This window comes from Neoarius graeffei, chromosome 7 (assembly GCF_027579695.1).
Source record: "Neoarius graeffei isolate fNeoGra1 chromosome 7, fNeoGra1.pri, whole genome shotgun sequence".
Classification (NCBI taxonomy): domain Eukaryota; kingdom Metazoa; phylum Chordata; class Actinopteri; order Siluriformes; family Ariidae; genus Neoarius; species Neoarius graeffei.
In genome coordinates, this window is record NC_083575.1 from 80,898,077 (window position 1) to 80,924,622 (window position 26,546).

The window sequence follows — 26,546 nt, forward strand, 5'->3', positions numbered from 1 at the left end:
CCACCACCAGGGGGTGCTGCCGCACCCCCCGCACCCCCGGTTCCCGCGCCGGTGGTGCACTCAGATAAACCATATGTCCCAAATACTGAGTTATTAACTCACCAGTAGGATGAATGGACAACGCTAGTCATATCAATGTCATGTGAATGTGAATTTCCAGTTCCTGTGATAAATGTCCTCCTCCCTAGACACATCCGTATGAATGAAATATCTCCAACTGAAACTATTTAAGCTCTCTGGATAGATGGAGTAAAGAATTTGAGACTGTGACTGTATTTGCTTGATCATTTCTACCACTGTATATTGGGAGAAGGGGGTGGGACTACCAAAGGAATCGGTGTAGCTGCCTTTGACTTTTGTCTTTACTGCGCAGACTCTGGCAAAGGTATTTTGGCTTAATTTCTATAGAATTGGAGCCACACTGTCCATGTTTTCTAAAATCGATGATCAGTATTAGTAATACTAAAATACAGTGATTACTGTTAGATGATTGTATAGTTGATTGATTGATTGATTGATTGATTGATTGATTGATTGATTGATTGATTGATTGATTGGTCACAGGTCCATCAAAGAGCTCAGCAATAAAACTGTCATTCAGGTTGCATGTGGAGATCATCACTTCATGGCACTGACAAACGGTATTTCCTGGATATTTTCATCACTCTTCAGAGTAAATGATAATTAAACATTCAAGCAGGGTAAAACTATGATTGAACGAATGTTCAAATGCTTAAAATCGCATTCTCTGACTCATACTAAGAGCCACCCTTTACGGGTAAAAGCTCAGTTAAATACAGTGCACTAAATAACTTTCATTTCCATGTAGATGACTGTAGAAACTGCCCAGATGTAGGTGGAGCACAGAAGTACGGCAGGCTGTTATTAGCTTCAAATTCAGTTTAATTGGCTTTTCAGCACAAATCTTTATGTTTGGGACACACACGGACATTCAGATATACACACACACACAGACACCGTCATGTTCTGGTCCAAAATCTCCATTCCTCTATTCCTCTCACTCCTTTCATGGGGCACCATCACTACAAGAGACACACAAACACACGTTAATTGACAACAGGTGTAGCGATTCGACCACTCACCTTCCCGCTGCCACAATGATTTAGTTGTGTTTTACAGTGTACATTTAAGGTGGAGTTAAACAACATTCCTGTTCTGTATGAAAATTGAACACGCAGATTTACAGTACTGTGCAAAAGTCTTAGGCACATGTAAAGAAATGCTATAGACCAAAAATGACTTAAAAATAATGAAATTAAATGTTTCAACTTTAAATAATATTTTAAACAGTAAGCGGGCGGCACGGTGGTGTAGTGGTTAGCGCTGTCGCCGACGAGGGTCTTTCTGTGTGGAGTTTGCATGTTCTCCTCATGTCCGCGTGGGTTTCCTCCGGGTGCTCCGGTTTCCCCCACAGTCCAAAGACATGCAGGTTAGGTTAACTGGTGACTCTAAATTGACTGTAGGTGTGAATGTGAGTGTGAATGGTTGTCTGTGTCTATGTGTCAGCTCTGTGATGACCTGGCGACTTGTCCAGGGTGTACCCCGCCTTTCGCCCGTAGTCAGCTGGGATAGGCTCCAGCTTGCCTGCGACCCTGTAGAACAGGATAAAGCGGCTAGAGATAATGAGATGAGATGAGATGAGATGAGATGAGATGAGATAAACAGCAAGCAGTAAGCCGTAATAAATCAATATAACAAAGTCAATATTTGGTGTGAGACAACCCTTTGTTTTAAAAAAAATAGTCGTCTCAGGTACAGTGAGTGCAGTTTTATGCGGAAATGAGCTGTAGGTTTTACTGAGCATCTTACAGAACCAGCCACAGTTCTTCTGGACACTTTGACTGTCACACTCGCGTCTTCATTTTGCACCAAAACCCAGTAGCCTTCATTATGTTTTCTTTTTTAATCTGAAAAGTAAGCGGTCTCTTATGTAACATGCTGCTCAGGTACAAACTTTTTTTTTCCCCATAGCATTTAATTTTGTGCTGGAAAGCGAACGTTTGGACTCTAAAATGTTTTTGTCCCGACTCGATAAGGTAGAAGTCATAAAATAGAAATCTGTAACAAAGTTTATATGAAAAAAGGAGGCCTAGGACTTTTTTGCACAGTACTGTATATGGACAAAAACTTTTCTTATATATGTAAGGGTAACCTTTATGTTCTGTTTGGGTCAACAAAACCTATTACAATTTTTGCAAAATGCTGTTTGTTCCCTGTTCTTAGTTTCTAGATGGTGTTATAGTCAATTTCTCCAATGAAGCTAAAAAAAAAGTGTTAAAAAATACTGTTCTGTGGGTTAGTTTGACCAGAGAATGGAAGGATCATAAAGCATGAAGTAAAAGTGCAAAACTGAAACAAAAGACTAACGTCGTTTTAAACTCATCTCATCTCATTATCTGTAGCCGCTTTATCCTTCTACAGGGTCGCAGGCAAGCTGGAGCCTACCCCAGCTGACTACGGGTGAAAGGCGGGGTACACCCTGGACAAGTCGCCAGGTCATCACAGGGCTGACACATAGACACAGACAACCATTCACACTCACATTCACACTCACGGTCAATTTAGAGTCGCCAGTTAACCTAACCTGCATGTCTTTGGACTGTGGGGGAAACCGGAGCACCCGGAGGAAACCCACGCGGACACGGGGAGAACATGCAAACTCTGCACAGAAAGGCCCTCGCCGGCCACGGGGCTCGAACCCAGGACCCTCTTGCTGTGAGGCGACAGCGCTAACCACTACACCACCGTGCCGCCCTCGTTTTAAACTCATTAATAATTTTAATTTTTTAACTTGTATGTCTGTATAATCTCATATTTACAGTGTAAACATCTTTCACTGTATACACACTAACCTTTTGACAAACATTATTTTGAGAACCTTCAATCATGAAATTGGAAATGATGTTAAACTTGCTGTAGAGACCAGCTGGCATGGTATTATGGGATGTGTTGAACTGAATGTTGTCTTCTCATCCTGTCAGACGGTCAGTTGTTCACATGGGGTCAGAACTCGCACGGTCAGCTGGGTTTGGGGAAACATGAGCCGAGCTCTCAGGCTCCTCAGCACCTCAAGACTCTGTGTGGGATCCCATTGGCTCAGATCGGCGCTGGAGGAGACCACAGCTTCGCCCTGTCTCTCTCCGGAACCGTGTTCGGCTGGGGCAGGAACAGCGCTGGGCAGCTGGGCCTGGGTCATACGAAAGGTGTGCTGATTTTATTAAAATCCCATTGTATTATTGATGTTGACCAAGTTGAAGAAAAATGATAAACATAATTCCAGATTCAACCTCTTACCCTTCGATGAGGTGGAACAAATTGAGTAGATACTACACCCAAAAGCACATTTAAAACAATCTTCTAATGACTATCTATCTTCTTGTCACAGACATGTACGTTCCAACCTGTGTGAACAATCTGAGCCAAAAGAAAACGATTTCCATCTCATGTGGAGAGGAACACACCGCTACTTTGTCAAAGGTATCATTATAGAATGAATGATGTACTTTATACTCTTCACCACATAGAAATATTGTTCTTTTAACCCCCGAGGATCTATCAAGAGTTTAGAAGCTTAACTTTCTTCAATCTTATACCATCCTTTATTCTATCCATATTTACTGGATATAAGCATTTGTGTGCTCTGATTGGCTACTCTACTATTAGACTATCAGCTCATATACCATGAATAGAGAAAAACAAAATGGCGGTGCATGTTGCTGAACCAACCGAGGACAAAATAAAAACGCTACTCGAAAACAAAATCCCCAAAAAATACAAAAAAGCAACAAAATATGGAATGAAAGTATTTGATGGGAAGAGCATATCTTTTTTTATTTTTCAAGAATTATTATTATAGCATTTTTCACAAATTGCGACTGTCATTTCGGCAGTTTGTTTACATTCTAAGCCGAAATGATTTTGTTGGACGTTTTGTATAAAGTTTTTATTTATCGAATTTGCAAAAAATAAAAATAAAAATGCTCTGTTTCTCAAAATCCAGTGACCGTGGATAGAATAAAACAGTTATTTCACTCAATCTTGACGTACATGACTTATAGCCAACTCAGTTCTACGTGCCCCATCAGCTATCAGCTCATGTACGACTCGATTTTGTGGAATAACTGTTAAATATACCACACCACTTTTGAATTCTCAAATCTGATTGATCAGAAACTGTTGATTAGTTTTCTGTAACATCGGTGCATACAGTAGTTCCAGCTGCAAAAGAATACACAGGTTTATGTTAAAGGGGAACTGAAGTCATTTTTAAACTTTCTTTATTTCTTAATTAACGTGTTATTCAATTATGTTTTCAGTCTTAGTAACCTTATATCGTGACTCATATTTGCAACTAATTGCAATTAAATATTATACTTATCGGCCTATTCGGTTTTTAGCCGTGTTGAATTTAGTTCGTTTGGTCCACGGCAGGCGTCGCTTATCCGCACGATCGTCATGAGACTTGTGCGGGACTTCGAAACGTGAAGAAGTGTCAGCCAGGTGTCAGTGCCACCATTTTGAAAACTGTTTTCCAAACGAAATATTGCACAAAAACGAGTTTAAATGACAATTTTTTTCAAACTTTCCTGATTGCTATCAAAACAAACAAAACTTCCAGCTTGATTACATCAGCATTCGAAAGAGGGCGAGCGCGTCTTTTGACAACGTTGGCAGATGTCCGTCACTTTGATTTCCTCTGTACATTTTACTTCCGTCCTACGATGTCTCGCACAGGTCTCAACGAATCTCGTTTAAGGCCATCGCTTTGACATATGGACTGATATATTACAGAGCATATTTCAAACACTCATAACTTGCAACAGCAGTGACAAAATAGCTGTTAAAAATGCATTCCGATATTTAATAAAATGAGAGAAATAGAATTTTAATAATAAAAAAAATTTGCCTTCAGTTCCCCTTTAATGCACTTGTTATAATACATTCATATAGTTTTAATAGTAACAGCTTACACCGGGACCTTTTCGTCAGACATTCCATGGAAAAAAAAAATTGACTTTTTAAAACTTCCTTAATTGTTGATAGTTCCTACAGTTTTCTGTGAGGACACATTTATTTAACATTTATTTATGGAAGGAGTCTCCAGTGTGAGGCAAAGTAAAGCTGTAACTTTAAGTTACATGGCAGGATGTTCCACAGAATAATTATAGATGAATAACAATTATGACATGTCATTCTTTAATTAACGAAAAAGAAATACAATCATTAGCAAGTTGCTGTGGTCGAAAAGGAATAAATCACTTCTGGATTTGCTGTTATAGGAAAATTATCAGCTTGAGGGTGGAACCGTAACTCTGCTTCACACTGGGCCACGTCACCCCACCTCATTGTTGATTATTTTCCTATAACAGTCTTCCCACAAGTGTTTTATTCCTTACTTATATTAATTAAGCAGTAGTTACTGAATAATTCATAATAGTTACTGAGTAATGATTTAAGGCAAATAAATTAATAATAGTATGATACTATGATACTTTTAAGGAGTTAATCAACATCACTTTTAGTTGGTACTCTGTATCTGTAATACATACATTCCAAGTGCAGCTATGATTTTTTTTTTTTTTCATTCCAGGGAGGAACAGTTTTCACGTTCGGATCAGGTCGTTATGGGCAGCTTGGCCATAACTCATTAAAAGATGAACTTCATCCTCGAGTAGTTACTGGGCTCTGGGGTTTAAACGTATCCCAGATCACATGTGGGAGGTGTGTATTGTGTCTATTAATATGTCATAACTGAATTTGAGTTTGCAGTCAGCAATTTGGAATCTGATGTGTGATACACTGATCAGCCATGACATTAAAATCACTGAGAGGTGAAATGAATAACATTGATTATCCCATTACAGTGGCACCTGTCAAGGGGTGGGATATATTAGACCACATAGCCCATATGGTCCAATCCCACAGAAGAGCTACTGTAGTACAAGCGTCTGAAAAAGTTAATGCTGGCTAAAACAGAAAGGTGTCATCATTAATTTTTCCAGCAGTTGGTGCTTCAGTAGCTCTTCTGTGGGATTGGACCACATGGACTAGCTTTTGTGCCCCATGCAAATCAATGAGCCTTCAATACCCATGACCCTGTCGCCGGTTCACCGGTTGTCCTTCCTTGGACCACTTCTGGTTGGTACTAACCACTGCATACCAGGAACACCTCACAAGATGTGCCATTTTGGAGATGCTCAGACCCAGTCATCTCGCCATCACAATTTGGCCCTTGTCAAAGTCACTCAGATCCTTACGCTTGCCCATTTTTTCCTGCTTCCAACACATCAACTTCAAGAACTAACCGTTCTCTCGCTGCCTAATATATCCCACCCCTTGACAGGTGCCATTGTAACGAGATAATCAATGCTATTCACTTCACCTGTCAGTGGTTTTAATGTTATAGCTGATCAGTGTATATACAGTTTTTATATAAAACATCGGCAGTGTGAAATGATTTTGCAATAATGAACACATTATTATACAGTGTCACTCACTCAATCCTCTTCTGGGCCTAGTGGTCCTTGAGGCGTTAGGAAGCGTGCTCTCCATCTGGCCCTGTCTGAGGCAATACTTGGGGCTGTATCCAGAGTCAGTCCTCTCTCTTTTAGGTCTCGTTCTATTGTTCTTCGCCAGGTCTCTTTGGGGCAGCCTCTGTTTCTTTTTCCAACTGGCGTCCACTTTAATGCACTCCTTGTTATTGAGTTGGGAGTCATTTGACATACGTGGCCAAGCCTACTAAGTTAGATAGCAAGGTTATTGTTAGCCTACTGAATAATGAGGAAACTTCACATGGTCCGGTCATTGACCATTTTATAATGTGGTGTCAGGAAGCCTTTCTGGAACTGAATGTCTCAAAGACTAAGGACATGTGTATAGACTTTAGGCGAAATGTCACTAACACTGAAAAGACTAGTATAAATGGTCAGGAAATAGAGGTTGTTAAAGAGTACAAATATTTAGGATCTATTATTGACGACAAGTTGTGTTTTGAGCCAAATACCAGTGTGCTTTGTAAGAAAGGGCAGCAGTGCCTGTACTGACTTAGAAAGCTAACTAAGTTTAATGTGGACAAGACCCTGATGACCCTTTTCTACAGGTCCTTTGTTGAGTCAGTGGTTACCTTCTCCTTAATCTGTTGGTATGGGTTTATTACTGTAAACCAAAAAATTCTCTTTCTAAGATAATTAATGTGAGTAGCCGTATTATAGGTTCTAAGCAGAAAGGCCTAGAGGAACTTTACCAGAAGCAGATGCTAAAAAGGTTTGAATCTATTTTGTCAAATAATTCTCATCCCTTACAGGCCGAATTCCAGATGTTGCCATCTGGATCATGCTTCAAACTTCCACAATTCAAAACCAACAGATATAAACATTCTTTTGTACCTATAGCCACTTTACTTCTAAATTCCACGAAGAACCATAGATAATACATGCCCCCCTTCCTCCCACTCATACTTTTGGATTCTTTGTTTTTATTATTACTGATTACTATTTATTGATTGTTTAGTGTTTTTAGTGTATGTGTGTGTGTGTGATTGTGTGTGAGCTGTATACTATTTACTGCACAACAAATTGCCCCTTTGGGGACAATAAAGTGATTTTGAACCTTGGTCCATCTGCGGGCTGGAATAGTTTTCTCCAGGGGCGCCACTCCTGTTCTTCTGTGAAGGTCCTCATTTGAAATGGTGTTTGGCCAAAAGATCCCCAATATGCGTCTTAGGCATTTATTTTGGAAGACTTCAAGTTTGTGTCTGATAGTATCTGTGGTTTTCCAGCACTGTGCTCCATACAATAAAACACTTTGCACATTGCTCTTATACGGTATATGAGCAATTCCAGCGTTATGGACGTGACACTTGAACTCAAAATGGCAACAAATGACCCAGTGCATGTTTTATTGTCTCCCAGTATTTAAACAGGTGTTGCATATTTTAAGGCTGTACCATACTGGAGAAGTGATAGAACAAGAACAATTCCCATAGTACATCTAGGGCATGCCAGAAAATGCCAATAAAAGATGCGTTATGGATGTGACAGAAAAAGTATCACTTTTCTTGGGTGACTGTACATTTTTATCAAACTCTGTGAAATTGTAAACCTAATGTCGAAATGGAGATATCCATTTGATAGAGGGGTCCAAGGTGAATATTAAAAAATCTTTGTTTAAAATATTTTGTATTTCATGCAGAGTTTCGGAAGGAAAAGTCAGCGTTATGGATGTGACGAAATTCCGTTATGGATGTGACGCGTCTGAAATAGACATGGCATATGTTTAGAAAATCAGCAATTTAACCACCATAACCCTTTGAAAAACTCTAAATATCAGCTAAAACTATCAAAGTTCTTAAATAATATTTAGGATGGCTATTGTTTTGCTGTTTTGTGGATTTTAGCATACATTTCTGTGGCTTGTGGCAATAATATAGAATTGTACATGATCAAAGTTGATTTTAGCTTGGGGTTTACATTATAAGAAAGAAAGACTGACAGTGACATATTAGGTTGGTTACAAATTGGTTCAACTTATTCACATCTGTAAAATACAGGCCTAGGTGAGATCTCTGGGAGTGGTTTTGATGTATTACATGCTGCTTTATTTTTGCATGGTGAGGTTGACATTTACATGGAATTGCCCATATCTTAATTTTTGTGTAGTATGGATTATACAGTGTAGTGCATAAATATTCATAAATGACACAATCTATGTTGGATTGCACAGTCAATTTGAAATTACTTTTAATTTAAACCAGTACCTTGAAGTGTAACTTCAGCCCCCAGCTCTGAGCTTAACTCCACCCACTGTGTAATTATGACAAATGCTAACAAGTGGGCAAGGGCTGAGATATGGGATAGGGAGGGGCTAAGGAGAGGGCAGGGTGGGGGTTTGTGGATGTGTGAGACAGGAGTCTCAATCAGCATATATTTAAAAATGAGTATGGACTCCCACTCAAGGGCGGGGGCTGGGGGAGGTAGGCCGCCCACCTCAGATTAGAGTGCATTAACATTCCTTTTTTCTTAAATAAACATTCATTACGTCAAAAAGTATCATTCGGTCGATTGTATGTTAGCATCGGCTTTACGAGGTTCAGAATGATTTTAACCAGTAGATGGCGTTTTGAGCCATTTTCAACGCCTAACATGGTAATTTTTATAAAAATGGTGATATTCTCAATGTAGGGTGGCACGGTGGTGTAGTGGTTAGCGCTGTCGCCTCACAGCAAGAAGGTCCGGGTTCGAGCCCCGTGGCCGACAAGGGCCTTTCTGTGTGGAGTTTGCATGTTCTCCCCGTGTCCGCGTGGGTTTCCTCCGGGTGCTCCAGTTTCCCCCACAGTCCAAAGACATGCAGATTAGGTTAACTGGTGACTCTAAATTGACCGTAGGTGTGAATGTGAATGGTTGTCTGTGTCTATGTGTCAGCCCTGTGATGACCTGGCGACTTGTCCAGGGTGTACCCCGCCTTTCGCCCGTAGTCAGCTGGGATAGGCTCCAGCTTGCCTGCGGCCCTGTAGAACAGGATAAAGTGGCTACAGATAATGAGATGAGATGGTAATATTCTCAATGTACTGTAAACACCAGCATTTATGTGTTTCTTCAAAGTACAGTCATATTATTTAGCTTACAGCTCAAAAAACACATGTGCATGTTACATGTGCAGTACTTCTTTAATTTTAGGAGATTAAATTTAACTCTGGTAAGTTCCTTATCATCTATACTGTAGATCATGCTCATTATAATTAATTAATTAATTAATTAATTAATTAATTAATTTATTTATTTATTTATTTATTTATTTTTGCCATGTATTTCAGGAATCACACTCTGGCTCTGGTTGAATCATCAAAAACAATCTACTCATTTGGATGTGGAGAACAAGGACAACTGGGAAATGGGCAGAGAACCAATCAGTGTGTGCCACTTCCTGTCCAGCTGCCATCAGGTAATCACTAACCTGCTGTATGAATTTTAAATCGAATACAAGCATATAATTAACAAATATTAAAATTATTAATACACAGAGGCAAATAACATCTGTACAGTTGAGAGCATCACTGCTGGTGGGAATCGGTCCTTTATCTTGTGCTCTCCTCTGGTAAGATATGATCTGATTGATCACGATTATTTCATGAATGCTTTTCAATTGTCTTCAGCCCTGTTTTTCCTTTGGGTTGTAGAACTCTGATCGTAATTTCGAGCCGAACCGAAGGAGGGGGATTGTGACATTAGGGGACAAAATGATTCACAGATGGGTGTCTGAGTGTGAATCAAATAGTTGGAAGACAATCAGAAAGTGAGTAATTTTGTTCAATTGTGTCACACTCAACTACTTATGGGTTGAGAACATGTGATACATACTGTAAGCTTACCCTTTTACCATGTTTTTGGGTGAGCAGGTCTTGTGTATTTCCTTGTACTTCCATAGTGCTGATACGGTATGTGATGATACGAAAAACACTATATAACAAAGTGTAGGGAAACCTCTTAATTCTTATACACTCACCGGCCACTTTAATAGGAACTTGTTCTTGATTCTAAGATCCCTGTTCTTGGCTGCAGGACTGGAACCCAGTGTGTTCTTCTGCTGTTGCATGCTGAGATGCTTTTCTGCTCACCACAGTTGTAAAGAGTGATTATATGAGTTACTATATCTTTCCTGGCAGCTCGAACCAGTCTGGCCATTTTTCTCTGACCTCTCTTATCAACAATACGTTTTCACCCACAGAACTGTCGCTCACTCAATTCAATGTTTTTTTGTTTTTTCACACCATTCTGTGTAAACTCTAGAGACTGTTGTGTGTGAAAACCCCAGGAAGGAGATCAGCAGTTTCTGAAATACTCAAACCAGTCCATCTGGCTCAAACCAACACCCATGCCACAGTGAAAGTCACACTTTGAGATCACAATGTTTCCCATTCTGATGTTTGAAGTGAACATTAACTGAAGCTCTTGAGTTGTATCAACATGATTTTATGCATTGTGCTGCTGTCAAGAGATTGGCTGATCAGATAACTGCATAAAACCGCAGGTGTTCCTAATAAAGTGGCCAGTGAGTGTAGACTTTTCTGAACTGAAGTATGCTTTTATGCCTACCTTTACAAATATAACTGAATCTATTTATGAAAAACTACAATACTGGCATAGTTTGAAGAATTACATAAAGTCAAGTGATTATCAGCATCATCCACATCAGTCTCTGTCTCATCACTGGAGGTAAAAGTCACTCGTGGTGTTTAAATACGAGTCTCAACATCATGTCTTCACTCAACGGATCTCTGTTGACGGATTCATTTGTTCACTTAATTCTGTTCTGCAGGATACATTTATTTTGCTTTTATTAGACCATTTGAACATTTTAAACCCAGTACGTTAAACTGGGAGCGTATTACAAAGGCATCACAAAGCCTAGGCAAGGTTGAAAAGGAAATAACAATGAAAGCAGAGGTGCAAAACTATATTATTGGGAGAAATAGACAATCAGACAATTATAAAATAATCCAATACAACATGACCAAATGAATGTAGACTTACAGTTTGGTCAGAAGTTTACATACAGTGACATGAATGTCATCTTGGATATGAATGTCATGGCAGTATTTGGGCTTTCATTGATTTCTCTGAACTGTTCTTTTTCTGTGGCAGAATGATTGTAAAGCATACATCTTTAATTTAAAAAAACACTAGAATTTGGTGCACAAGTTTTAATTTTCTTTGGGTTTTCTGAAATCAACACAGGGTCAAAATTATACATACAGGGTCAAATATATATATATACAGCACACCTAATATTTGGGTAAAATGTCTCTTCGCAAGATTCACCTTGACCAAACATTTTTGTTTACCATGAACAAGCTTCTGGCAGAATTCTGGTTGGATATTTCACGGCTCTTCATGGTAGAATTGGTAGAGTTCAATTAATTTTTTTTTTTCTTGACATTGACTTATAAGCACAGTCCATATGTTTTCAATAGTGTTGAAGTCAGGACTTGTTTTAAGCTTAATGTTAGCCTGCTTTATCCTCCACAACCAGCGCTGATGCGTGTTTGGGTTCATTGTCCTGTTGTGACTCCCAAGTCCCAAGTTATGTTCAAGTTTCTGATGGTTGATGCTTAAGAATTCTGCGGTAGTACTCCTTCATTATCCCATCCACTTTGTGCAATGAACCAGTTCCACTGGCAGCAAAACAGCCCCAGAGCATGATGATCCTACCACCACCACCAACTGGTACAGTGTCCCTCTGTACATGGTGGTCATTGTGGGCAAACAACTCAATCTTTGTCTCATCTGACCATACAGCTTTCCTCCAGAAGGCTTTTTCTTTGTCTGTGTGGTCAGCTTCAAACTTTAGTTAAGCTTGAAGGTGTCGATTTTGGAGCAGGGGGTTATTTCTTGGATAGCAGCCTCTTAGTCCATGGTGATGTAAAACTCACTGAACAGTAGACAGTGATCCATCAGCTTCCAGTTCATGGCAGGGCTGTGCCATGGTGGTTCCCGGGTTGTTCCTGACCATCCAAACCAATTTCCTTTCAGCTGAAGGTGACAGTTTGGGTTTTCTTGAAGCAAAGTGGCTTGGCAAAGTGACTACACCTCACAATAACTTGCATACAATTGTTTGAACTGATCGTGGAACTTGCAGTTGTTTAGAAATGGCTCCAAGAGACATTCTGGAGTTGTGTACATCTGCGATCCCCTTTCTCAGATCTTCACTGAGCTCCTTGGACTTTCTCATTTTACTGTGTGTTGCAGGGCTGTGAAAAATCCGTGGATCCGCGGAATTCCACGAATTTGGCCACCAAAAATATCATTTTTGTAAATCATCTAATTTTGCAATAAAAATTGGGGGGGGGGGGGGGGGGGGTAGGTTTCTTTTGCGACAATGACAGACCGGTTTACGGCATTTGCGCCATGCTTACAAACCATGGCACGAATCTTGTGCTCTTTAAACACGCTTTCGATATCTACGGTTTTGAAAAGGAGAATTTCGCGGTATGTCCGTGTCACGGAGGGACATCGTTCAGAGGGAGGACGGGAAGACCGACGATGTCAAAAACATTTGACAAGGAAAACGGCATCAAAAATCCATGGAATTGGCGATGGCTGGAGTTTAAAGTCGGTAGTGAATAAGCACATACGGAAGATAAAAGAACCGGGGAAAGCTTACTGCATCGTGTGCCATCAGGATGTGAAGTATGGTTCTGGTGGAAGAACGCGTTTGGTTGACCATGTTAAAGGAAAAAAAACATGCGGAATTGGTGAAATTGAAGCTGTCGAACTATAGATTACCAGGTAGACCATCTTGTTCACATTTTATATATTCAATTCATAATAATAATAATAATAATAATAATAATAATAATAATAAACAGTTCAAATTAAATGGCATGGTTGAGAAAATATTTGCTTTCAGGAGATGCTTCAAATCTATCAATATACACAAAATCTGTTCAGCTTCTGGGGCCCTGCGGGCCCCAGGCCCCCAGCTCCTGGGGGGCTGCTCCTCCCAGACCCCCTGCTAAAATTGTTTCCTCGGATTTTGTCATTTCTATTTCACAGCCCTGGTGTTGGTCAATCCAATGAGTGCTGTAAACAAACCCTTTTTATGAAAGCACAGAGAAGCTACCAGCTGTAGTCAATCATGATCACTAACAGGAAGTTAAGAGACCTCGGCCTTGGCAAGATAAGAGACATTTTGGAAGTTTCGCACCTCTGAATTAATAATCTAAGTGAGCATATGTAAATTTTTGACCCTGTATGCATAATTTTGACCCTGTGTTGATTTCAGAAAACCCGAAGAAAATTAAAACTTGTGCACCAAATTCTAGTGGATTTTTTTTTAATTAAAGATGTATGCTGTACAATCATTCTGCCACAGAAAGAAAACAGTTCAAAGAAATTACTTGAAAGCCCAAATACTGCCATGACATTCATATCCAAGATGATATTCATGTCACTGTATGTAAACTTCTGACCACAACTGTATACTAAATGTACTGTGACTCCACAGATTATCTGATGATGATTTACATCCTGATGTCTTTCTGTTTTTTTTTTTTTTAAACTAACACAGGGACATAAAAACAGTTTTCTCATCTCCAGCTTGTATAAATGGGAGCTTCATTATGAAAAGGTAATTTGGATAAATTTATTACAAAAGATACTTGTACTTATTTTCAATAAAAAATAAATCATACTGTATAATATAATTAATTTTTCTAATGTGTGTAATCTGTAGTTGTGATGGACATTTCCAAACATCCACACACGTCTCTGGTTTGGATTTGGAATCGGTGAGAACTGCTTTTGAGCGGTTAGCCGAAAAGGAGAGGGTGTTGTTGGAGGTAATCAACAAATAGTTACATAAAAAGAGATTCATACAGAGCTATCTATGGCTTATTCTGCTCGCCAATGCTTAATTTATTGTGAAAACATGCACTCTTAGAAAGAATGTGTTAAAGAGCCGGTGTATTATACTGAGAGTAGGAAGTACGTACTGATTAGCTGCTAAATGGCTAGCATGAGCAGGGTTGCTTACATCGTCTCTGAGAAATGGACAGGATGTTCAGAGGCGTTCAGTGACCACTGAGATGTGGATCATTTTTAGTGAAGTGATTATAATATAAACAAAATATGATATTTTATGTACAATAATATGCAATAAAATGAAAACAAAATGAAGTCATTATCAGGCTCCAGGTGGCTGCTGTTCAGCTAAATCAATTAGCTGATGCATTAAAAACCCTGACACTGAGTTCATGTTGAGCAGATCAGTCTGTACATGTTCTGTTGAAGGTTGCGAACAAATTCAAAGGTTGTGTTCATTTTAAAACTATCTGAAGGAAAAAAAAAGCTGAATTCTTCCAACAAAGTTTTATTTAATCTCATCTCATTATCTCTAGCCGCTTTATCCTGTTCTACAGGGTCGCAGGCAAGCTGGAGCCTATCCCAGCTGACTACGGTCGAAAGGCGGGGTACACCCTGGACAAGTCGCCAGGTCATCACAGGGCTGACACATAGACACAGACAACCATTCACACTCACATTCACACCTACGGTCAATTTAGAGTCACCAGTTAACCTAACCTGCATGTCTTTGGACTGCGGGGGAAACCGGAGCACCCGGAGGAAACCCATGCGGACACGGGGAGAACATGCAAACTCCGCACAGAAAGGCCCTCGCCGGCCACGGGGCTCGAACCCGGACCTTCTTGCTGTGAGGTGACAGCGCTAACCACTACACCACCGTGCTGCCCGTTTTATTCAATATCGACACAAAAATGTGTAAACGAGAATGCTGCACATAATTAGTTTATTTTTTCTACACATTCCTTCTAAGATTGTGGGTTGCTGTTTTTTTATTTGAAACCGTGAACCTGAAAGGGTACAGCAGTGTCTGGGACTTCAATGTAATCTGTTGTATCTATTTCAGGTAGAGAAGGTGGTAGAGACAGAGCTTCTCCCCTCTCTGAGCTTCACTGCTGACGGTGTGGAGGCTCTGAGGCTTTTCCTCATTCTGCCTGAACTCCTCCGAGTACTGAAGGAACAAAGACACGAGACAAAGCTCACTGCTTTGCTTGCTTCCGCCATTTTAAAGCTGGATCCCTCGGTGCTTATGGTTTTAGGTAAGCTCTATGATGATTTTTGGCTCAGTTTAGACCTGATGTTAATACCTGATCACAAGTGGAGAGTGATAAGTGCAACTCAAGCGTGTCATATACTGTAAGCATACTGTGCAACAAAATGAAGTACTGGGCCCTTTAGTGCTACATTTAAAATAAGATACTTAGGTAAGTTTAAATTAAAAAAAAAACTTAAAAATGTTTACCGGTATATACAAATATTTCGCAGGACGTTCTATACCATGAGATAAATTCTGGACCAACATAATTTGACACTGACAGGTGAAGTGAATAGCATTGATTTTCTCATTATAATGGCACCTGTCAAGGAGTAGGATATATTAGGTAGCAAGAGAACAGTCAGTTCTTGAAGTTGATGTGTTGGAATCAGGAAAAATGGGCAAGTGTAAGGATCTGAGCGACTCTGACAAATTGTGATGGCTAGATGACTGGGTCTGAGCATCTCCAAAATGGCACATCTTGTAGGGTGTTTATGGCATGCAGTGGTTAGTACCGACCAGAAGTGGTCCAAGGAAGGACAACCAGTGAACCTGCGACAGGGACATGGGTATCGAAGGCTCATTGATTCACGTGGGGCACGAAGGCTAGCCCATATGGTCCAATCCCACAGACGAGCTAGTGTAGCACAAACTGCTGAAAAAGTTAATGCTGGCTAAAACAGCAAGGTGTCAACATTAACTTTTTCAGCAGTTTGTACTACAGTAGCTCTTCTGTGGGATTGGACCATATGGGCTAGCTTTTTTTTCCTTTACATTTTAGCTGCTTGTTCACATTTGCATCGTTCTGCTGTCACAGTTGTACCAGTTCACATGCTGAAATGAACTTCCTGCTGATTTAAGTGATTTGAAAGGCTTTGTTTCTGAGAAAATTTTAAAAATTGGTTTGTATAAAATTAGGAGTGCCAACACAATGTTTAGTTATATAGCATGAATTAGTGTTGGGATCAGATCATGTTATGTGTTTTTAGTGTACGTTTTTGTTATGCCTCTGCCACCTTAAGGTGCAGGAGGCATTACATTTTTGGGTTGTCCGTCTGTCCGTGCGTCCGTCCGTCCGTTCGTGTGTCCGTGCGTGCGTCCCGAAACCTTGTGAACACGATATCTCAAAGGCTAATGAAAGGAATTTCACCATTTGTGCACTTTGGGACAAACATGAACTGATTAGATTTTGAGGTTAAAAGGTCACAGGTCAAGATTACTGTGAGGTCAAATGTCCATCCCCAAACCTTGTGAACGCTATATCTCAAAGACTAATGAAAGGAATTTCACCAAACTTTCACCATTTGTGCATTTGGGGACAAACATGAACTGATTAGATTTTGAGGTTAAAAGGTCACAGGTCACAATTACTGTGAGGTCAAATGTCCATCCCCAAATCACAACTCAAGTGTGTTTTCTACCAGGCGGAGGCATCCCCATCGACGCCGTTGGCGTCGAGCTGTATCTAGTTGTTTTATGTATTGTGTTGTGTAACCAATGCTTTCATAACCCCAGTTCCTAAAAAGTTTGGATGCTGTGTAAAATGTCCAAAAAACAGAATGATGTGCAAATCATGGAAACCCTATATTTCATTGAAAATACTCCAAAGACAGCATATCAAATGTTGAAACTGAGAAATTGTATTGTTTTTGAAAGAAAGAAACCTTTATTTGTCACATGCACAGTGAGATTCATCCTCTGCATTTAACCCATCTGAAGCAGTGAACACACACACACAGATCAGCAGGCAGCCACACTACAGCGCCCAGGGAGCAGTCAGGGGTTAAGTACCTTGCTCAAGGGCCCCACATTAACCTAACTACATGTCTTTGAGCTGTGGGGGAAACCAGAGCACCCGGAGAAAACCCACGCTGACACAGAGAGAACATGCAAACTCCACATACGGTAGAAAGGCCCCCACCGGCTGCTGGGCTTGAACCCAGAACCTTCTTGCTGTGAGGCGACAGTGCTAATCACTACACCACCATGCTGCCTTATGGGATTGGACCATATGCAACTGAGAAATTGTATATATATATATATATATATATATGCTCATTTTGAATTTGATGTCAGCAACACGTTCCAGAAAAGTTGGGAGAGGGCCAATAAAAGACTGAAAAAGTTGTCATGGTAAAATAAATAAATAAATAAATAAATAAAAATTAGGTTAACTGGCAACAGGTCAGTAAAATGATTGAGTCTAAAAAAGAGCATCCCAGAGAGACGGAGTCTCTCAGAAATAAAGCTGGGACGGGGTTCACCGCTCTGTGAAAGACTTCGCGGGCAAACAGTGCAATAATTTAAGAATAATGTTCCTCAATGTAAAATGGTAAAGAATTTGGAGATCACATCATTTATGTGGGTGGTAAAAGAGAGCAACTGGACTTGCTTGAAGATTCTTGAAGACGTTTCACCTCTCATCCGAAAGGCTTCTTCAGTTCTGTCTGACTAATAGGGAGTATCAGGTATTTATCCTCTCATGGATGAAAAGCAATCCTAAGGTGTTGTTGAGTCATCCTGTTGGTGTGGGTCACTGGGGGCTGGGTATGAATGGCCTAGAGAGTCGCTGGGGTGATCAATGGATTGTTGGTTCTCTCCGTCCTCCTGTGAGTCACTGAAAACAGCTGGGTTTTGGTGTGCATTCAGCTGTCTGGGAAGTGTGCCAAGGACTGCATTGTAGGTGGCTGATAAATGATGTCTTAGACCCCCACCTCTGTTCAGCGATGGCCATTCCAGGTTGACAAAAATGGCTTCTTTAACTCCTCGCTCATACCAACGATCCTCTCTGGCTAAAATGCATATGCTGCAATCCTGAAATGAGTGTCCTTTGTTGTTAACATGAAGAGAGACAGCAGAGTCCTGGCCTGAGGAACTGGCTCTCCTGTGTTGAGCCATGCACCTGTGAAGCGGTTGTTTTGTTTCCCCAATATACGAGTCCGAGCATTCCTCACTGCACTGAATTGCATACACTACGTTGTCCTGTTTGTGTCTGGCTATTCTGTCCTTAGGGTGGACCAGTTTCTGCTTCAGGGTGTTACTAGGTCTGAAATGTACCGGAATGTTGTGTTTATAGATCATCACTGTCATCACTGAACAGAGGTGGTGGTCTAAGACATCATTTATCAGACACCTACAATGCAGTCCTTGGCACGCTTCCCAGACAACTGAATGCACATCAAAACCCAGCTGTTTTCAGTGACTCACAGGAGGACAGACAGAACCAACAATCCACTGATCACCCCAATGACTCTCTAGGCCGTTCACACCCAGCCCCCAGTGACCCACACCAACAGGATGACTCAACGACACCTTAGGATTGCTTTTCATCCATGAAAAAAGAAAGCACAACTTTATTCATCACACACTTTTGAAATTTCCTCTCTGCATTTAACCCATCTGAAGCAATGAACACACACATACCCAGAGCAGTGGGCAGCCATGCTAACAGCGCCCAGGGAGTAGTCAGGAGTTAGGTGCCTCGCTCAATGGTACCTCAACCCAAGGCCGTCCCATATTAACCTAACCACATGTCTTTGGATTGTGGGGGAAACCGGAGCACCCAGAGGAAACCCACGCAGACAACATGCAAACTCCACACAGAAAGGCCCTTGCCAGCCGCTGGGTTCGAACCCAGAACCTTCTTGCTGTGAGGTGACTGTGCTAACCACTACACCACCTGATACTCCCTATTAGTCAGACAGAACTGAAGAAGCCTTTCGGATGAGAGGTGAAACGTCTTCAAGAATCTTCAAGCAAGTCCAGTTGCTCTCTTTTACCACCCACAGTTTACTATGACGGCGGCACGGTGGTGTAGTGGTTAGCGCTGTCGCCTCACAGCAAGAAGGTCCTGGGTTCGAGCCCCGGGGCCGGCGAGGGCCTTTCTGTGTGGAGTTTGCATGTTCTCCCCGTGTCCGCGTGGGTTTCCTCCGGGTGCTCCGGTTTCCCCCACAGTCCAAAGACATGCAGGTTAGGTTAACTGGTGACTCTAAATTGACCGTAGGTGTGAATGTGAGTGTGAATCGTTGTCTGTGTCTATGTGTCAGCCCTGCGATGACCTGGCGACTTGTCCAGGGTGTACCCCGCCTTTCGCCCGTAGTCAGCTGGGATGGGCTCCAGCTTGCCTGCGACCCTGTAGAAGGATGAAGCGGCTAGAGATAATGAGAGAGAGAGAGAGTTTACTATGACCTGGATGACTGAGAATCTTCACAGACACATCATTTATGGTACATAATATCATTAAAAGAGATGGGGATGCTGAAAGACCATAACAGAAACAAACACAAACTTGAGCACATGGAAATAATCACCATTGATGCTCCAACATAAAGTAGGAAATTATGACATAGATATGGATTTTGATTAAAGTGTATTGTTCCTGTAAATTAAAGAAAGAAAGAAAGAAAGAAAGAAAGAAATAGATGGGGAAAAATAGAAAGAGATCATTGGTTGTTCAAACTCAGCTTTCCACTCATGATCAGATCACTCGAGATGAATATAAACAGCTGGGAACATGGCCAACAGGTCCTATTGTATTCTGCCATGAGAGAAGAACGAGGAAACACTTCATGCTTTCACATTTATGTGTATGGTTATTTATTTTTCTTTTCTTTTTTTTTCAGAGAACTTCTGGTCTGAACTCCCTGAAACTTTCCTTAAAACATCAGTGAAACTTTTTCAAACTTCGGCTACAGAAATGCTATCTAAGGTGACGTATGACTACAGACAAAAAAAAGTCATGGATAGACCATTATGTGAATCAGTGCAAGTCCTCCAGATGCTCTACAAGGTGAATATACTGTACTTAAATTATGGAATGAATGAATGCTTTTTGCATTGTTAAACATTGCATTTACTTTTACTTTGCATTCTCTAGGCTTCCTGCAGGAACCAGAGCAAAATCACAGCTGGAGATTTCATCATCTACGAGATCAATGATCTCGTTGACATGGTATTGTATACAGTACCAGTCAAAAGTTTGTACACCCCTACTCATTCATAGGTTCTTCTCTATTTTGACTATTTTCTACATTGTAGAACAATACTGAAGACATTAAAACTATGAAATAACATATGGAACATATATGGAATTATGTAGTAAACAAAAGATAAGTGTTAAAAAACAAAAGATGCTTGATATTGTAGAGTCTTTGAAGTAGCCAGTGTTTACCTTGATGACGCTTTACACACTATTGGCATTATCTTAACCAGCTTCATGAGGTAGTCACCTGGAATGCTTTTCAATTAACAAGTGTGTCTCGTCAAAAGTTAATTAGTGGACGAGTTTCTTGCCTTCTTAATGCATTTGAGATCAAACAGTGAATAGTAAATAATAAAAATACAATAAATAGCCCTATTCCACACCACAACCACCACAACTGTAGTAATCCCTGTTATGTCAAGAACCGCTCAACTAAGTAAAGGGAAACGACATCCATCATTACTTTAAGACATGAATTGACTTTTAATTAATAAAAATAAAGAAAAACCATTTAATTAGAAGGTGTGTCTAAACTTTTGACTTTGCCAAAAAAAGAGACATCTGAAAGTTTTCAGATTCAGTTATTTACTTGCTATTTTTTTTAAACATTTGAAGTTGTTCTAAATATTTTTTTTTCTTTTAACCCTAGTTGCATGCTGTTCAGAAGGGCATAGATAATTTACGTATGGGTTGGTTTTGGACTGGAGACCCAACTCTGATGTTGGCAGAAGAACAACAACACCTAGTATGTAACCTATGCACCTATGCATTCAAAGCCATTCTGAATTAAGGATTATGACAATTTATTTCATCTTATACCACAGCACTTCTGAATTCTCTCTTCGATAAAAAAAAAAAAAAATCTGTTGATATTCAACAAAAACTTAGAACTTAAAAATAATTGATTTGGCAAAATTGTCTGTAAGGTGACTTTTATTTAACCTTCATCCTACCAAGTGGGGTCCATCTGGACCCCGCACCTATATGTTTGTTTGCCATTTTAAAAATATGTGACATACTGCCTCACCGTTTTATGAATTTGTCGGAATTTATGTCTTAATTAAAACACTAAAGCACCGGAAGATCAGCTTTTTGCATTGTGAAGGTATAATTAATTTGTTACTGGGGTCCAACCGGACCCCAGAGTAAAGTTTATCTGTCTTTCATTTTATAATTGAATAGCACACTGAAAGTTAACTTATTTTATTTCTTTTATGTTCCATAATGAAACTACCAAGGCATTCCTTCTTGGGGTCCGTGTGGACCCCACTGCTGCAATAAGCACAGGCTACAAAACAAAAGCCCTAAATTATTTTACAATTACTTTTTTGTTTTAAATTCTGTAAGAAAAGACCTAAGTTGTAATCCAGAATGTTTTACAGCTGCATGAGCTGCAAAAATCATGTATATAATGCCAATTTTTTTTTTGTGGCGCTATAATTTGCTACATGTATGCTAGTTATTGCAATATTATTGCAATGTTATTGCATTTATAATACATCATTGATATTCAGCCATAGTGGATTTTGTTCTTCAATAAAGTTATGTCTGTTTGCTGCATTGAATTGGTTCTTACTGCATTGATTTCAAGGTATTCCCTCCTGGGGTCCATACGGACCCCGCCTGGTAGTTTGTGTATGTAAAATTGGCTGGTAGGATGAAGGTTAAGTGTGTTCTTTATGCCTTGGGCCCTTTAGTGTATTGCTGTTATTAATACAAGATGTTCTGAACAAAACTTATCTGGTGATTTTGTCTTTATAAGCTTTAATTTTTAAGAAAAGTATTGGGGTCCAAACGGACCCCACATGGTAAGATTAAGGTGTAAAATAGCATGGTAGGATGAGGGTTAACATTGATGGAATGAGTCAAGGCAGCATGGTGGTGTAGTGGTTAGCACTGTTGCCTCACAACAAGAAGGTTCTGGGTTCGAGCCCAGCAGGGGCCTTTCTCTGTGGAGTCTGCATGTTCTCCCTGTGTCTGGGTGCTCCGGTTTTCCCCAAAGACATGCAGGTTAGGCTAATTGGTGGCTCTAAATTGACCATAGGTGTGAATGGTTGTTTGTCTCTATGTGTCAGCTCTGCAATGACCTGGCAACTTGTCCATGGTGTACCCCACCTCTCACCCATAGTCAGCTGGGATCAGCTCCTGCCATCCTGCACAGGATAAGTGGTTATGGATGGGAAGAGTCTCCAGTTACAGCATTTTGTAATGATCAGTAAGTTTCCAGACAAGGGAAAGTCTTCAGAATAGAGGTGTTTGTGCTGTGTGGCTCCTCAGTAACGTGTCAAGGAACTTGTTTTGTCTTATTAACTTCAAGTGAGAGAAAAAAGAGAAACTGCTGAGGTAATGACTGTTCATAGCTGCTGTAATGTAAGTCAGAGGTTCCCAGTCTTATCCCGGAGTACCGTACCTCCCTGTCCTGCACATTTTAGTATTTTCTCTTAGTAGTAAGCCCGTCTTTAGCTGAAGAGCTTGTGTTAGAGCTGGAAAAGCACAAAAATATGCAGGATTAGGGGTAGAAAAAATGTAAGTGTTAACAAATTTCTGTGGTATAAGATGAACATGCACTTATGAACATGCTGGTAGTATAATAATTAACTTCAGTGTGCTGACTGTAACTTCACTTTGCTTCAGGCCACAATAGATAAACCCATCATTATTTATTTTCTTATAATAGAAAAGTCATGTATTAACACTGTATTACATTTCTCTCTTTGCAGCACACCTTAAAACTTCTGTGCTCAAGTCCTTGTATCTTCACTCTGGATGCTAAATACAGCTATCTACAGTACAGAGAATGTGGGGTGTGTACATGGATATATTGTTAAGGGTGTGTGTGTGTGTGTGTGTGTGTAAAGCTTCACTTGATCTAGACTAAATATTTTGGTTGATATCCCATTTTGAAACACTGTACCTGTAGGGACCCTTTAGGATGGAGTTAAGACGCACTGCACTTCTGGAGGACTGTTTCCAACAACTGAAGGCTGCAAGCGAGCAAGCGCTGAAGGGCTGGCTCCAGGTACGGACAAATGCAAGCTTTATGATGTGTATATTGGTTTAAAAAGATCTTCCAAAACTCATTTTGAAGACTGAAGTAATTGTAAATTGAAAAGTAAATTGCTTAGCACAGGGGTTCCTTCGAAAAATGTTATGACAACAGAAAAAGACACAAACACCTCCACTTTTACTCTTGTTAAGAAATCCAGATTTTATGAATAGAATATTTAATATTCGAAGTGAACAGCAGCTCTTAAAGGTAGATTGCCTTTCAGATTTTTCAAGTATAGGTCATAAAAAAAATTTTCCCCAACACCCAATTATTTTTGTTTAGTGGACCGAAAGCTACTGAACTCGAATCACAGACTTCCAATTTTATTAGTTTTTTTAATAGAACAATTAATGAATTTAGAGCCACGTGGCCCTAAATTCTCCGCTATTTTTCACCATGGCCTAATTCAAGATACTACATTATGCATCACGTGGTGGGCTTTCCCTGTTCACACAAGGCATTGTGGGATACAAATTTGAAACAGGAGAGAAAAATCTTGGTTGGATATTTTTACCGGCTAAAATATACCACAGATTCTTCTCAGATATCTATTGTGAAACGTGGAAGAGAAACATGGACCATATACCAGCATGAAGCCGGACAACTACGTACCATTCAGCAACGTCACCTTCATCTTATTATGAATGTCAAATGGGACCGGTATGTTAGCAAAGAGGAAGTCCTAACATGTGCAGGTGTTGAAGACATAGAACTGCACAATGACAAGAGGATTTTTTTTTTTTTTTTAGATTAGATTAGATAACTTTATTTGTACCCAAAGGTAGATTTGGTATGCAGCCAAGTGATCTCCACTCATACAAAACATTTAAAACAAAGGACACACTTAACATACAAACATTTGAAATATTACAGAAATGTTTAAAAACAGTAAACATTAGACAGTACCAAAGTTGCGCATCCTAGAGTGACATAGTGTCACATTGTGTAAAAAAAAAAACAGTTATATACCAGCCATGATAGATTGATGAATATGTACAGTGGTGCTTGAAAGTTTGTGAACCCTTTAGAATTTTCTGTATTTCTGCATAAATATGACCTAAAACATCATCAGATTTTCACACAAGTCCTAAAAGTAGATAAAGAGAACCCAGTTAAACAAATGAGACAAAAATATTATACTTGGTCATTTATTTATTGAGGAAAATGATCCAATATAGGCGGCACGGTGGTGTAGTGGTTAGCGCTGTCGCCTCACAGCAAGAAGGTCCTGGGTTCGAACCCCGGGTCCGGCGAGGGCCTTTCTGTGTGGAGTTTGCATGTTCTCCCCGTGTCCGCGTGGGTTTCCTCCGGGTGCTCCGGTTTCCCCCACAGTCCAAAGACATGCAGGTTAGGTTAACTGGTGACTCTAAATTGACCGTAGGTGTGAATGTGAGTGTGAATGGTTGTCTGTGTCTATGTGTCAGCCCTGTGATGACCTGGCGACTTGTCCAGGGTGTACCCCGCCTTTCGCCCGTAGTCAGCTGGGATAGGCTCCGGCTTGCCTGCGACCCTGTAGAAGGATAAAGCGGCTAGAGATAATGAGATGAGATGATCCAATATTACATATCTGTGAGTGGCAAAAGTATGTGAACCTTTGCTTTCAGTATCTGGTGTGACCCCCTTGTGCAGCAATAACTGCAGCTAAACGTTTCCAGTAACTGTTGATCAGTCCTGCACACCAGCTTGGCGGAATTTTAGCCCATTCCTCTGTACAGAACAGCTTCAACTCTGGGATGCTGGTGGGTTTCCTCACATGAACTGCTTACTTCAGGTCCTTCCACAACATTTCCATTGGATTAAGGTCAGGACTTTGACTTGGCCATTCCAAAACATTAACTTTATTCTTCTTTAACCATTCTTTGATAGAATGACTTGTGTGCTTAGGGTCGTTGTCTTGCTGCATGACCCACCTTCTCTTGAGATTCAGTTCATGGACAGATGTCATGCCATTTTCCTTTAGAATTCGCTGGTATAATTCAGAATTCATTGTTCCATCCATGATGGCAAGCCATCCTGGCCCAGATGCAGCAAAACAGGCCCAAACCATGATACTACCACCACCATGTTTCACAGATGGGATAAGGTTCTTATGCTGGAATGCAGTGTTTTCCTTTCTCCAAACTTAGCGCTTCTCATTTAAACCAAAAAGTTATATTTTGGTCTCATCCGTCCACAAAACATTTTTCCCATAGCCTTCTGGCTTGTTCACATGATCTTTAGCAAACTGCAGACGAGCAGCAATGTTCTTTTTGGAGAGCAGTGGCTTTCTCCTTGCAGCCCTGCCATGCATACCATTTTTGTTCAGTGTTCTCCTGATGGTGGACTCATGAACATTAACATTAGCCAATGTGAGAGAGGCCTTCAGTTGCTTAGAAGTTACCCTGGGGTCCTTTGTGACCTCGCTGACTATTACACGCCTTGCTCTTGGAGTGATCTTTGTTGGTCAACCATTCCTGGGGAGGGTAACAATGGTCTTGAATTTCCTCCATTTGTACACAATCTGTCCGACTGTGGATTGGTGGAGTCCAAACTCTTTAGAGATGGTTTTGTAATGTTTTCCAGCCTGATGAGCATCAGCAACACTTTTTCTGAGGTCCTCAGAAATCTCCTTTGTTCATGCCATGATACACTTCCACAAACATGTGTTGTGAAGATCAGACTTTGATAGATCCCTGTTCTTTAAATAAAACAGGGTGCCCACTCACACCTGATTGTCATCCCATTGATTGAAAACACCTGACTCTAATTTCACCTTCAAATTAACTGCTAATCCTAGAGGTTCACACACTTTTGCCACTCACAGATATGTAATATTGGATCATTTTCCTCAATAAATAAATGACCGAGTATAATATTTTTGTCTCATTTGTTTAACTGGGTTCT

The 26,546-nt window shown here is 40.3% G+C and overlaps 1 protein-coding gene across 1 annotated transcript in view; it reads left to right on the forward strand.

The window, feature by feature from the left end:
* Positions 1 to 26,546, forward strand: part of LOC132889716 (probable E3 ubiquitin-protein ligase HERC4) — a 48,968-nt gene that overhangs the window by 8,533 nt on the left and 13,889 nt on the right. Inside the window, exons 3-17 of the mRNA XM_060926488.1 lie at positions 565 to 641; positions 3,003 to 3,224; positions 3,407 to 3,498; positions 5,612 to 5,742; positions 9,833 to 9,960; positions 10,040 to 10,113; positions 10,196 to 10,311; positions 14,086 to 14,145; positions 14,251 to 14,356; positions 15,445 to 15,637; positions 20,256 to 20,422; positions 20,510 to 20,584; positions 21,264 to 21,359; positions 23,335 to 23,418; positions 23,535 to 23,633. Of these exons, the coding sequence (XP_060782471.1) occupies positions 565 to 641; positions 3,003 to 3,224; positions 3,407 to 3,498; positions 5,612 to 5,742; positions 9,833 to 9,960; positions 10,040 to 10,113; positions 10,196 to 10,311; positions 14,086 to 14,145; positions 14,251 to 14,356; positions 15,445 to 15,637; positions 20,256 to 20,422; positions 20,510 to 20,584; positions 21,264 to 21,359; positions 23,335 to 23,418; positions 23,535 to 23,633 (1,720 nt within the window). The remainder of the gene's footprint in view (positions 1 to 564; positions 642 to 3,002; positions 3,225 to 3,406; positions 3,499 to 5,611; positions 5,743 to 9,832; positions 9,961 to 10,039; positions 10,114 to 10,195; positions 10,312 to 14,085; positions 14,146 to 14,250; positions 14,357 to 15,444; positions 15,638 to 20,255; positions 20,423 to 20,509; positions 20,585 to 21,263; positions 21,360 to 23,334; positions 23,419 to 23,534; positions 23,634 to 26,546) is intronic.